Source organism: Ambystoma mexicanum, chromosome 7p, assembly GCF_040938575.1.
Source record: "Ambystoma mexicanum isolate Mex_15411 chromosome 7p, UKY_AmexF1_1, whole genome shotgun sequence".
Taxonomy (NCBI): domain Eukaryota; kingdom Metazoa; phylum Chordata; class Amphibia; order Caudata; family Ambystomatidae; genus Ambystoma; species Ambystoma mexicanum.
The window spans coordinates 827,930,925-827,944,165 of record NC_090939.1 but is presented as its reverse complement, the minus strand read 5'-3'; the positions used below and the strand labels follow the sequence as shown (position 1 = coordinate 827,944,165).

Here is a 13,241-nt window from a genome sequence, read left to right as displayed (position 1 = left end):
ATTAAGATTTTTATTAGAAGTTATTTCAGGATACTGCTGATAAAATGTGTGTTTCTCAAGAAATAAGTCTATGCTGCAAACAACCTCCTGGCACTAATAAATGACAACACGTCTGGGTTCACAGTCTCGGTTCCCTGTAGAGAGCTGGGCGTGGAATGGGGGTGGGAAGTAGACGCAGGTGACAATAGTTACTGAGGGGGCGGGGCAGGTTATTGGGCGACGCTCTGGATGATGCTTTAAAAGGAGACGTTTTTAAATGTGTGGGTTCGTTTTCCTGTTGAGAGGTGTCTGATCGTGTATCAAACGGGAAAGGTACATGTTTTCATTTAAATTGCCCACCCTTCGAGTGTGCATTTAGAGGCAACTATGCAGGGGGGTGGGTGCCCGGCGTATAATCCTGAATACTCGACTCGGGATCCTGGGCGAATATTGAGCTTCTATGCAGAGGGGTGGGTGCACGGCGTATACTCCTGAATACTCGACTCGGGGTCCTGGGCGAATATCGAGCTTCTATGTAGGGGGTGGGTGCCCGGCGTATACTCCTGAATACTCGACTCGGGATCCTGGGCGAATATTGAGCTTCTATGCAGAGGGGTGGGTGCACGGCGTATACTCCTGAATACTCGACTCGGGGTCCTGGGCGAATATCGAGCTTCTATGTAGGGGGGTGGGTGCACGGCGTATACTCCTGAATACTCGACTCGGGATCCTGGGCGAATATTGAGCTTCTATGCAGAGGGGTGGGTGCACGGCGTATACTCCTGAATACTCGACTCGGGTCCTAGGCGAATATTGAGCTTCTATGTAGGGGGTGGGTGCCCGGCGTATACTCCTGAATACTCGACTCGGGGTCCTGGGCGAATAGTGAGCTTTGGCACACAAGTAGGCGCATGTCACGTGGTTGTGTGCTCAACACTTGGCACCCATTCAGTGAAACACCCAATCCTTACCCTACTAGTCGCGTTCCTCAGCTTCATCCGTTTGAGTCTTTGGACAAGGCTGAACTTAGAGTTATCAAGAGACTTAGTTTTTTTGTGATGGTGGTAACTTCTTAGAGACTGCCCTGTATTGGGGCTAGTTTGTGTAGTTGGAAGAGTGTCATTGATGGCATGTTCATGGTATCTTGCGTGATGAAGGCTGACTGTTCCACCGGTGGCAGTTGAAGGTGAGGTGGTGTCTCCAGGAAGGGCAGAGGGGTGATCACAGGCAAGAGTGGGCGGGGTACGGGGGTTCCACCAAAAAAATGGGACTATGTGAACGGTTTTCCCAAACTGAAATGGGCGAAGTAGCCCAACGTGAACCTGGGGAGGTAAAAAGGTGCATTTCTTTATTGTATTGTGAATTGAAACGTAATTCACTTGATGTAAGCGCCAATGCACAATTTTAAAAAAAAGGCATTTACAAGCAAACTTGTGATGCCAGGGCATCGACTGTAAGCACACTACCAATTATGCATCACAGGTCAGTACGAATGACATCCGTTTTAATATGGTGCCATGCAGTGTATAGCGTTCGGTTTGGGAGTGCCATAATATAACCAAATTAACTGCAAGGTGGTATCAACAAAATGCCACGTTGCTTTAAAGTACACCTTAAGTGTTGTTCAAATGCTGTGGGGGGGCTGTCAACGCAGCATCACCCTTGTTGCTCTATTACAAGGGAGATGGGTTGAGCTAGCCGTGCCGTGTACGCCTTGCCCAAGCCTGCCCCTGTATGACATGTTCTGATGCACCCTCCAATCCATCAATTCATCACATGCCTTTTCAGCACATCTGAAAGATTTAGCCATGCAATTCGCAATGTCCCAATAAAGCAGCATTATGGTGGTAAGGTCACCGTGTATTTTAGTGCCACAATCCAGAGCCTAAGCCCCATTCCTGATATACTGCACCATACCTGGCCTTCTGTGCCACCCAGAGCACAAGGCATCATAGAGCATGCTGGTACCCCCCACCACTCTGTATCCTGCCCACCACCCAGAGATTGCAAGACCCATATCTGGCATCATGGACCCCACCACCAAGCCCTGAACCTGACATAATTTGTCGCTCCACAACCAGAGATAAACTCCCAACAGCTAGAGCAGGAGCCCATGTTGGTATGCCTGAATGAGGGCATTCTTCTGTTCTATGCTGGCTTTCTCCATTGGGTGGCAATAAGCACAGCAACCAGAACTCACACCTGCCTCCTGGGGAGAGGGCATGGCAGTTTCTAGTCCATTTGGTGCCCAGGGCGAACACTAGGAATGCGTCCCCTCCCACCGCCCCTCTCGCACCACTCCCACCGCACCCCACGTGCCACTCCCAAACTACACCGTTTAGCAAGTCCTACCCAAAGTCAATCAGTCATCACACAAACAATGAATTTCCATTTGTTACAGTGGGCCACTTTCATTCGTGCCCAAGACAATTGTATGCCCCAGTCCCACTTAGGCTGCAGATCATGAGGACTGGGCACACCAAGAGACCATGAATATGGCACAGGATGCAGTATATACAACCAACAAAGAACACAAGATGCTGAAGGGGGTTTGGAGGCAACCTAAGCCAAAAGGGCAATGACAAGGAGACACCTGAACCCAATAAACAATCACTTTAAAATTCTTTGAATGGGAATCAAGTGTATGCTTTGATACAGTAAAGTCTGGCTTCTTATAAGGATACATGGACCCGGATTATTTATTTATGCAAGGTTTGTCAGATGCAGGTACCCGACAAACATTGCATAAATAAATAAACCGGGTCATGGCTTGAAGCATGTTTACTCAGCAACACTGGTCAAAACTATTATCACCATAATGAAGTAACTCATCACCAGTGCCATGGAAGTGGTTTAAAGTCTAATTGATATATAGTTTGGCAAAGAAGCAGCATGTAAGAAATGGCGCCGCTTTATACTATTTTTGCCAGCTTCCAGGGACCCACCATGGGCCGAAACGGGTCTCCGTTTGTACCATGTCGGGCCTATAGTACGTCCCAGCAAGGCATGACCACTCCCCACAGTCCACTGCACCTCCCCTCCCATCACGATGCCAGTAAGAAACCATCAGTGATTAATTGCCCACTACCATTAGCAGTTTCCTGCCAGCATCGTTTGGGAGGGGCTGGTCTTCACTGCAGGGGGACATCAAGTGTTTTCATTGTTATGCTGCTGTAACCAATACACAACCACCCCCCCCCCCACGAAAGTGGTCAGAGTGAGCCTCTGACTCATGTAATGTCAGGGCAGCACCTGACCCGCGGAACTTCTCCACGCACATGCGCCGCCGCACAAACTGGGGAATTTGATCCCCTCCAGGGAGCGGGGCCATTGCGCGCCCCCGGGGCTATTGCGCCTGGGCCAAGAAACTGGCCTGGGAGGGGGCACCATATTGTAGTGGTCTCGGGTGCTGCCCTTGTCCTAACCTAGAAACACCACTGAAGGTGACAGCCTGGTGGTGGGCACTGATGGTCAGGAGAGGGTCTTAGTTCTGTACACTTGAGTGGAAGTGGGACCCAAAGACCTGTGAAATGGTTGCCTGTCAACGTGGTCTACCTGATCCTTGACAGGCTCACTTCTGATGCACCACAACATTGGCGATAAGGATGGGTTTATTAAGTTGTGACTGCTGAGGAGGATGCACATGAGGTACTGGCCGCCACCCCAAGATGGACCCCACCACCCAGGGGGCAAGTATTGGCTGCTGGCTTATCTAGCACCATCATCGTAGCAGCATAATATGGGGGCAGCACGAGGGCTCCAAGACTGTTATGTAGTATCTGCCATTTTGCTTTGTCTGAATTTGGTTTTGGACGGATCTGGCGGATTTACGTGTCCCAATGACGGTTGGGCTAAGAGCTCTGATAAGTTTTAGCTCCTGCTGCCTCTGAGCCCAGGAAGGTTGTGGTGATGCACCGTAGGGCGAGCATGTATGGAGTGGTTACTCATTGAATGGGCGACTGGAGAAGGAGTCGGTAGCGTTGAAGCTGGCCCATGGACGTGCGTCATAAGAAACCACGTAGTGTCATGTGGCAAAGCAGGGGACGACGTGAGGTTAAACGTTGCAAGGTGTCTGACGAGATGGATTGTGCGAGTAGAAACCCAAAGTGCTGTGTACATTTGAAGGACTGTCCAGGAGTTGGACGAGGATCGGAATTACTGTGGGGGAGTTGGAAGCAGTGCATGGAGGGATTGTGAGTTGCAGTATTGGTTCCTCTTGCTCAGAGGAAGAGAAGTTGGCAACGGTTCCAGAGTTTTGCTTAATTTGTGGATTAGTCAATGTGAAGGGAAACTAATATCTTTAGTTCTACAGGATCTTTATCTAATTAATTTCTTTAAAGAATGTAACTGTTGTATGATTGCATATGTTAAAAATTCTAACCTAATGCATCGATCTACTTCACGAGTTAGTTGGATATAAAGTAAGTTGGTTGCTGTTTTATTGGCCACATGATAGTTCTGTGGTGTTGATGTACCCGGGTGATTTTTCAGCATATGTCCATGTAAAATGTCCAACTGCAAGGGATGTATTAATAGGAATTGTTGTAATGTTTCACTCTCGGCTAACGGAGAATAGCGGGGGTGAACATGTAGTGAGCTTAATGGTTGAATAGTTCTGTCAAAAAGGAAAATAATTGGCAGTGACGTATGTTATTAATGGTAAGTTTAGTTTTTTTTTTCCTTCTGTGTGATGGCAATGTTGCAAGCACCTACTAATATTACTTACAAGTGACCTTCTGTTCCTGTTCATTGGCTTTCGAGTTCCTATCTTAATGGGTAGCTTAGTGGTTGCTGTTTGTTAGAGGGGTGTGTGGTCTAGTCTATTACCGGGGGTGGAGAAATCATGTGCATTTGTGTTTGCGCATCATAATGAGAGCGATAGATGTGTATAATCTCTTTACTAGAGAAGGGTAATTGGTGAAGCATATATCCAGGAAGTGGTAGATAACATATGGGATGTCTGCGGCTTGGTATATAGACCTGGCAATATTTTTAGGTGAGAGTAATGGGTTTTGTGTACGACTCTCTGTGGCAGCACAGATCAAATACTCCTTTTGCCATGTTGAGTAATGTCGTAACCGGTAGTGCAGCAGACTTGGTAAAATGTCTGATACTGGGTAGCATTTGTTGGCGAGCTCGATGTAGCTGTCGGGATCAGTTGGGTCTAGGATACTAAGTGTCTAGGTCGATGCGATGACCACTATCTGTGCCCCTTATAGTGGTGACGACTGTAGTCCCAGTGGTTTTTGCAGTTGGGGATATAGATTGGTCAACCTTGAGGCATTATCTGAGCCGTTTTCTGTAGTAACAGCTGAGGGTGTGCCACCTTTGTGGTAGATTAATGAGACCCTAGGGGTTCATTGAGGGCCCGGGGTAGTTGTCTACCCTATAGCAATTGTTTTCCATAGCATCTTGTGTGCTGAAGGTTCCCCCATGGCAGTTGTAAGGTGCCAGCCTGGGTGGTGGGCACAGTTCAGGATAGGGTCCTAGCTTCCTAACCCAAGCAGGACAAGGACTTGTAGAGCCCTTGCGTTTGTCTAATTTATCAACCGTGTCACTTTGTCACATCACAACAGTATGCTTCCAGGTGTTGCTAAAAGCTTTGATTATTCATCCTAACCTAGGGTTTTAATTTTCAGGATTTTCTTTAAACCTGAAGTAATACTTTTGGCATGGCCAGCAGAGGCCGCAGAGTGATTGTTTGTTTTATGTCTTCCTTGGCTGTACTAGCTCATAAGTGGGATTGTTTTTGTGGCTCATGGGGGGGGGGGGGGGGGATGCAGGGGCTGCTATAAAGCGTTTCCCCACCACACCTTCTCCCTGGGTTGCATTTTGGGCTTCAGCTTTGGGGATATGGTTGTCGGGCAGCTACCTCGGCTTCAGCTTCTACTCTCCACTAAAATTGATGTGCAGGTCTCCTAAACCGTGTCTAGTGTAGTCGCCAAATGTGTGGCGATCATTGTTGGGGCTATGTCCTCGTGAAGGGAAGATTGGTGTAGAGATGGGGAAACACTGTATGTAATTTACAGTTGGCTCTGTTAATCATTACTTGGGTCACCCCTTGGCCCAGTAGTCAATACCTGCCTTGCGGTTGGTAGCAGCCAGCAAACTGATGCCTTGGACACTTCTAGGTGAGGTGTGGCATAGGTTAAAGGGAGTGCTGTGGCTTGGTGATAAGTGGACCCATAGTTTGAGACGGAGGACATGGTAACTGGTGATTGTCATTCCCATGCCCACCAACTATCCTTCTTGCACCCCTTGCGTTAATCTCTGGAATGGTTTCCAGCTGAGTGTGGTGAGGCACTTCTGTATGCATGTGGCTAGAGCTTATTCTTTCATTCAGGAATGGCTCTAGCCGCAGGGTTGTCCAACTCCAGGCCGCGAGGGCCGGGATCCTGAAGAGTTTCAGGATATACTATAATAATATTCATGAAGGAGAAATTGCATCCATTTAGAATATTAATCCGGGATCTCCAGAAAACCTATGGGCCCAGGCCTGGAGTTGAACACTGCTGTCTAGCAGATGCTCTGAGGTTGAATCTATACCAACCATAAGGCTGTGCTGTCCAGAACTTGGCATAGACTGGAATTAACCACAGGCACTTAAAGGTCCCTGAGCACGTTTGTCATGCTGGAGTGGACAAGAGGCTGGATGAGTCTGGCCGTAGTTCACTGAAGTGACAGCCCCCTGCCATATACGAAGGGTGCGTGAGAAGAAATGGTTCTATTTGTTTGCAGTACTTGGATGTAGTAGATCGCAGCTTCGTATTGATCATGCTTTGTGGTCAGCAATGACTGCTTGGATCCAAACCCTGAGCAAAGCACGTGTCTCTTGAATTGTGCAGATGTTTGGGGGTGGGGCAGGAGGGACTTGCTCGCTCCCAGGAGGGAAGCACTGTGGTGGTATTGCATATCCTGTTGCTTTACCCCAACAGGATCAGACTACATGGAGAAGTTTGAGATTGGTTACCATAACTATTCAGTTTTGGCATGCATGAGTAATTCCTGCTGTCCCTCCACACAGGTGGAGGCTCTCCAGATTTAGAGAGCCTTGGGCGGTGTACACTTGTGAATGGTAATGCATCAACAAGTTTGCACTCTAGGGGGCGGGTAAGCTGTTTTAATGGAGGTGTTACTTGCATGGTTAGCAGTTGAAGCTAGAATAAATCGGAGCTGGGTCCCCCTACAATAGTGATTTCAATAAGTTACAAGCTTGCAAATCGGGTCTGTGGGGGGGAGGGAGGGTCCTCCGGTAATATTTGAGCTATAGCTGCTGCTAATTACAGGTGATTCTGTATGCTGTATTTTGTTAGAGCACCAAGGTTTGGAGTCTACTTCCTCCAGCATGGGTAACCCTATCAGAATGTTTTTTCAAGCCCACATTATGATACATATTCACAAATCTGTTTAGTCCTTAGAACGTCAACTGGCATGTTCCAGTGATGGCCCTCCTGATGACCACCACGTGTTATCCAGACATTCTAAATAGTCCTTAAGGAAATGTTCTAGACCTGCACTGCTGATATTAGAGTCCTTATGACAGTTACTGAAATACACAGGCCGGGGGCACAACTAGGGGCTCTGACCATAAGGTGGTCAGTAGATTAAGCTACTTGTCAATTGTCTGTCAGGGCACTTGTGTGGGTTGAGATACTTGGGTGCCCCAGGTTTGTCAGTCCTTCACTAGAAATATCCTTCAGGTGGGACAGGTGCATGTTGGAGTAACCTTCCAGATGTCCAACATTCCGCGAAGGTACATTTCTTTTGCTTCTGACTTGGGTGAGGGCTTTAGGTGTCGGGTTAATTATTTTGGTAAGGGTTTTGTTTTGTGTATTGCCCATCACTAGAACACATTTCCGTCATTAGACTACATTCCATGATTGACTTCCCACTCCATAATTTACGGACCACCTTCTTGTGGCCCGTCACTACCTGTTCCGAGCATCATTAAATGTTAGCTTTCTTTTGGCTGCATACACAAAGCGTGTTGGATGCATATGGGGTTTTGTAAACTGGATCCTCGTAAGATTTTGGTTTAGGAATTCCTAGTTGAGTATTACTTCCAGCTGCCAAATCTATGCTTGAGGTGGTTGGTCCTAGAAGCCTTTGACAATGGTTTGGTGCATGTTGATGTGGCACAATTCCCAATGTAAGGTCTGAATTGCAGCACTGCATTTGCCCATAAATTCACTTTTGACTAGCTCTCCCTTTTCCACATTTTAGGTTAACCGAGTTTGTTAGGGATCAATTACCATTTGTAACCAAGGGGAGGTAATTGTTCCAGGGCAGTGGAGTGTAGCCCACTGAATTACAGGTGTTACGAACAGTGTTTTAACCAAGGCATTCCCCCGGACCGGTCGTACTACTGTGTGCTAGTAAAAGGCCTGTCTTAAGAGCAACAAGTAAATTTGAGGTCAGTAGAAGCAACATGTAGGTACTTGACTCTGCAGAGCTGGGACTTTTCTCTACTCAACTGAGACACCTCTGAGCCACCATGTCACCTTGGCCTCTAACTTTGCGTTCCATTTGTCAGATTAAACGGAACCCCTAATGTTGCAAGTTTTTCTGGCACCTGGGGCGGGATGCCCTGCCCTGGAGGCGCACCTGGCCTGCGTGGATGTCACTGCATGTTTAACTTGCATGCATTCACCTGCTTGTTATGAAATGTTTGATTGCACCCTCACCCAGTGTTTGTCTTGGTGCTTCCTTCCCCCACTCTGACCTGTCCTTTGGTGGGTTCCGAACCCCTCACTATGAGCCATACCTAGGTTGGCATTCCTATCTTGCTGCATCACCCCATGCTTGACCCTCTTACTGCACCCTGACTTTTTATTTTGCTAGACTTGGCCCTGAGGCTGTGTTGCTCGTTATCCTACACTTCTGCTGTCGGACTCCCCTACTGAGCTGTGGCCCACCTCAAACTGTCGGAGCTGCTCCAGCTCAAGAGACTGAACCAAGTAGTGCAGGAAAAGATGAACCAGGGCCATCCAGCCCCAGTAACTGTAAGGATGCTTGCCTCGGTTGCACTTCGAATTTCTGGCTACAGTGACCAGAGACCTGAGTGTGGGGCTGGGGGGCTTCAATAACTTCCTTCCTTGCACTGTAGGAAAGACATTCCCTTCATCCGCTCCCCTGGTTGAAAATGTATCCCTTGACTTGACACGTAGTTCACTCCATTTCCTCCTGCCCCCCTTGGGTACATTTAATCCTGAAGGCCCAAGTGCTATTGGTCACCAACATAGCTTCTCTTCAATGCATGAATATATTGAAGCTGATGCTATGTAATTGTTTTATATAGTGACTGGTTTGAAAATGCTGTGCTATACAATTACGGTATTGTATGTCTTTAACATCCATTTCATAGGTTTCAGTTACCTTAATGTATAGTCTGCATTTATTCTTCCTGTGCAGTATTTCTTTACAACTGTAACTACTGTATATCATCGCTCGCATGTCTAGAGTAAGCTTCTGGTCTGTAGTTTAGCATCTAGCTTGCAATGTATTCTGAAATGCATTTTTTTACTAAGATCTGACTGCCATCCTTCAACGTTTGCACATTGACGATTTATATCTGCCCACTACCGCCACCGCGTTAGCAAGGTGTGCACAGAAAATATTGCATCCACCAGTTTACCCCTCTTTTTAATCTTTTAATTTCGTGGAGGCTCCAGGAAGAATCCTGAATGGACCAGGCCCCGCCCACGAGGGGGCACTCTTTTCATACTTGGCAACCCTACCGATTTAGGCAGTAGGCTACTGCTTTTTAAGCAGTCCTACCGCCTACAGATTTTAGTGACAGATCCCACTGCTTTTTATTTACAGTGGCAGGTAATGTATGTGATTTTTAAGGCAGGCTCCAGGACAAAGTGTGCAACACATCTATACAGTGGGCTGGTAGGTGATTACTTTGATTGGGCTCAGCCACTCACTGACCTGACAGCTACTTGACTCTGTCCTGCACTCTGGCTGGGACAACCCTTAGGTGAACCAATAGTGAAGGAAGGTGGCAGAGCGTACCACCATTGCACAGCATCTGCCTATCGGGGGGTGGGGGGGGTGTGTATCAGCCACCATGTCATTCAGTGTTCAACTTGAAATAAATATGTACTGCCTGGGCTGCTGCTACAGAGCAGTGGCAAACGTTGCCTACCAGCTCTGTGTGATTACCTTCTGTGAAGTTGGGTAATTAAATTTGGTGTTACCATTCAGAATTATGCATTTTTAACATTTCAACATCTTTCCATGTTGTACTATTTGAGTGGTTGTGTATTTTAGAATGCTGAAATGGTGCCAACAATGTGTGGTTTGTATTTTCCTGTGATGTCGTTGTTACGGGAATTATTACGTTTGAAACCTGAAAAATACTACATCTTCTCGGTCACAGAATGTTATGTCTTTTTGTGCACCCATTAGAAACCGTCTGCTTTAGACCCACATTCCTTACGATGTCTGAACATGGAGTCAGTTGCCTACTGTGCGACTGGCGGTTTTGAAGGGGTGCGTGTAGTGTAAAGGACCCTCACAAAGTCCCCTGGGAAGTCTCGCGGGACCAACCACAAGATTGCAACGGAGCTTCCCGCTCATGGCATGAGGAGCTGAGGCAAGCTGCCCAACGGTCTCCCATGCAACCTCCTGATCAAGGGCCCTCACACTACCATAAATGGACAGACAGCAAGACCCAAATTGAAAATGCTACTAATTACTGCACTGCGTGCTGAGATAATGTATGGGTTAAGCAAAGTTGCAATCTCCTGCTCAGTTTATACGGCCACAACAGTGGGGTTGCCGCAGGCATAGTTTGCCAAGGCCCACTCTGCAATAAGACCGTGCAATGTACTAGGTGTTGGGTACTGAAGCACAACCCAGGTACTATATGCCAGGGAATGTGTTTTTTAGAGCAGTACGTCGTTTTAGTAATCACACGTGATGTGCCCAAATAGCAAGTTAGCTACAGCTTCAAGCTCTGCAAACAGGCTGAAGACACTGATGTGTGGGTTCTCACATTATGAATTGTGCACTTAATCACTCCTAAATGCATTATAAGCAAACTATGCCATGCCTCCCTGGCAGTGAGTGCAGGCCAGCAGTGAGTGCTGGCCTGCACTCACTCCCCACAAACCCCCATCCCCACGCCCTCTCCCACACACAATACAAACCCCCAAACACTTGCACCTGCTGTTTAAGAGAACGTTCAGTGCAGTGCAGTGCACTGAAAGTGCAACACTATCAGCTGCGACGACTTCCTACACTTTTATTTTGAAACTAAACCATTCCCAACAAGTTTTTAAAATAAAAGTGTAGAAACTGTAAAAGGTAATTTAAAAGTAGAGGCGCACCACTCCCGACTGCTCCCGCTCACTTCGACCACTGTCCCTACATCCATCAAATGTATCTGTCCACCAAGCGTGCATACTGTTTTCCCCAGGCAAATGCACCATGTCACCACACGCATGGCCTCGGGTACAGACCACACAGTACTAAGCTTCTGTACTGCATGCAACGTTTTTGGGGAGGGGGTGGTGTAACGGGTTGGGTTTTTTGGACTCGAGTGCTGTAGTGGATATGTCAGTAGATGGCTAGGTTAATGACTATTGGCTGATCCATAAACTGTTTTTCTAGAGTTTGATGGTTGCTATATCGGTAAGTCTTTTTACTGCTGTAAAAGCGGCACGTTTGAGCTAATTGGCAGAAATTCCATTTGTTTTTTTCAAGGGGGCAATTGGTGGACACAAGGCTACCCTAACATCTAAAATTGCATATAGGGCTTAAGGATTTTTCTCTTGGAAAATAGTCCATGTTTCATCTTCTAGTGCCTCCTCGCCCAGTGTCAGAAGTGGGCAGTGTATGAGTTTGTGGAAATGAAATGCCTATGACATGAACCCCCCCCCCCCGCCCCGCCACCCGAATTGCGGAATGGGCATGGATTGTTAACGTTGCAACATAGGGGTTCATGCATTTTTACAATCCTAATGTTTTGGCGTGACTCCTTTTCCTGTGCTTCCATCACTTGGTGTATATACTGGTGCATGCGCTAGTAATTTTCCTAATTCTTAGCAGAAATAGGGGACCTTTGGTGCATCACAACGTGGCCTGAATCGAAAATGGGCAGTGCCTTTTTTTTCCATTTTTTTTTCTTCACGTTAGTCAGTAGATGGGTCCTAAAATGTAATGCTTTAGAATGGCAGTTTCATAGCTATGTAGTTGTATATTTTCTAACGATCCTCTAACCACATTCATTTTTCTCTTTATGTTAGACCATGTCTGGACGAGGCAAGAAGGCTGCCAAGGGTAAAGTGGGCAAGAAGACCCGGTCTTCCAGAGCTGGCCTCCAGTTTCCAGTTGGGCGCATCCATCGTCTCCTGAAGAAGGGGCACTATACCGATAGGATTGGCTCTGGTGCTTCAGTTTACCTGGCGGCTGTGCTGGAATACCTGACTGCAGAAGTGCTTGAGCTGGCGGGAAATGCTGCCCGTGACAACAAGAAATCCCGCATTGTGCCAAGGCATCTGCAGCTGGCGGTCAGGAATGATGAGGAACTGAATAAACTCTTCTCTGGAGTTACCATTGCTCAAGGTGGCGTATTGCCCAATATACAGGCCCAGCTCCTGCCCAAGAGGACTGCAAAGGGCCCAGCAGAAGCAACACCGGCCCAGTCTGTGGAATTTTAGTGGATTGCTGTTTTTATTTCCCATAATGCACTTGTTATTTTTAGAGTTCTATAATAAAATGTGTTTGTAACATAATACTTGGTCTCCTTTTGTGTTGGGACCACTGTGCTGAGAAGCTTGCAAAAAAATTACCAACCCTAAGCTTGACTTGTGGTTGTCACATTGATGCCAACTACCACCAAATGAAATCTGTATGTGGCTGAAATGAGAGAGCTCACTTCTGGGGGCAGGGACTGAGCGTGCACAGCAACTCCACACACTCGAGGAACAGCTGTCCAAACTAAACCCGCCTTGAACTGCAGTGGAAGTTAACCCTTGGATAAGTCTGGTTCCCCTTCTATGATTTTCTTCCATGCCTTTTACCTTGTGTTGTATGTCTCGCTACTCTTCTCTCTCGCCCACTTTCTCAATCCCTGTATGTATAGCTGCCTGCAAGTGTACACTTCACTTGCTAGATACACTACATCTTCAGGTGGATCAAAGCTTCAGAAGTAAGCATAGGTCGCCCGTCTGTTTTTCTGTAATCGGGAGGTGTTTTGGGTAGTTGGAGGTGTAAATATGAGCACTGATGTGAGGAAGCCAGGTAGAGATTGG

General features: G+C 47.2%; 1 protein-coding gene across 1 annotated transcript; it reads left to right on the top strand.

The window, feature by feature from the left end:
* Positions 1-206: 206 nt before the first annotated feature.
* Positions 207-12,722, top strand: LOC138525575 (late histone H2A.1-like). Its single transcript, XM_069635618.1, has 2 exons — positions 207-312; positions 12,234-12,722. The coding sequence occupies exon 2, from the start codon at positions 12,237-12,239 to the stop codon at positions 12,645-12,647; it is 411 nt and encodes a 136-aa protein (XP_069491719.1). The 5' UTR covers positions 207-312; positions 12,234-12,236; the 3' UTR covers positions 12,648-12,722.
* The last annotated feature ends 519 nt before the right edge of the window (positions 12,723-13,241 follow it).

Excerpts from the sequence above, each read along its gene's own strand:
- LOC138525575 (XM_069635618.1), top strand. The coding sequence starts at position 12,237 with ATGTCTGGACGAGGCAAGAAGGCTGCCAAGGGTAAAGTGGGCAAGAAG.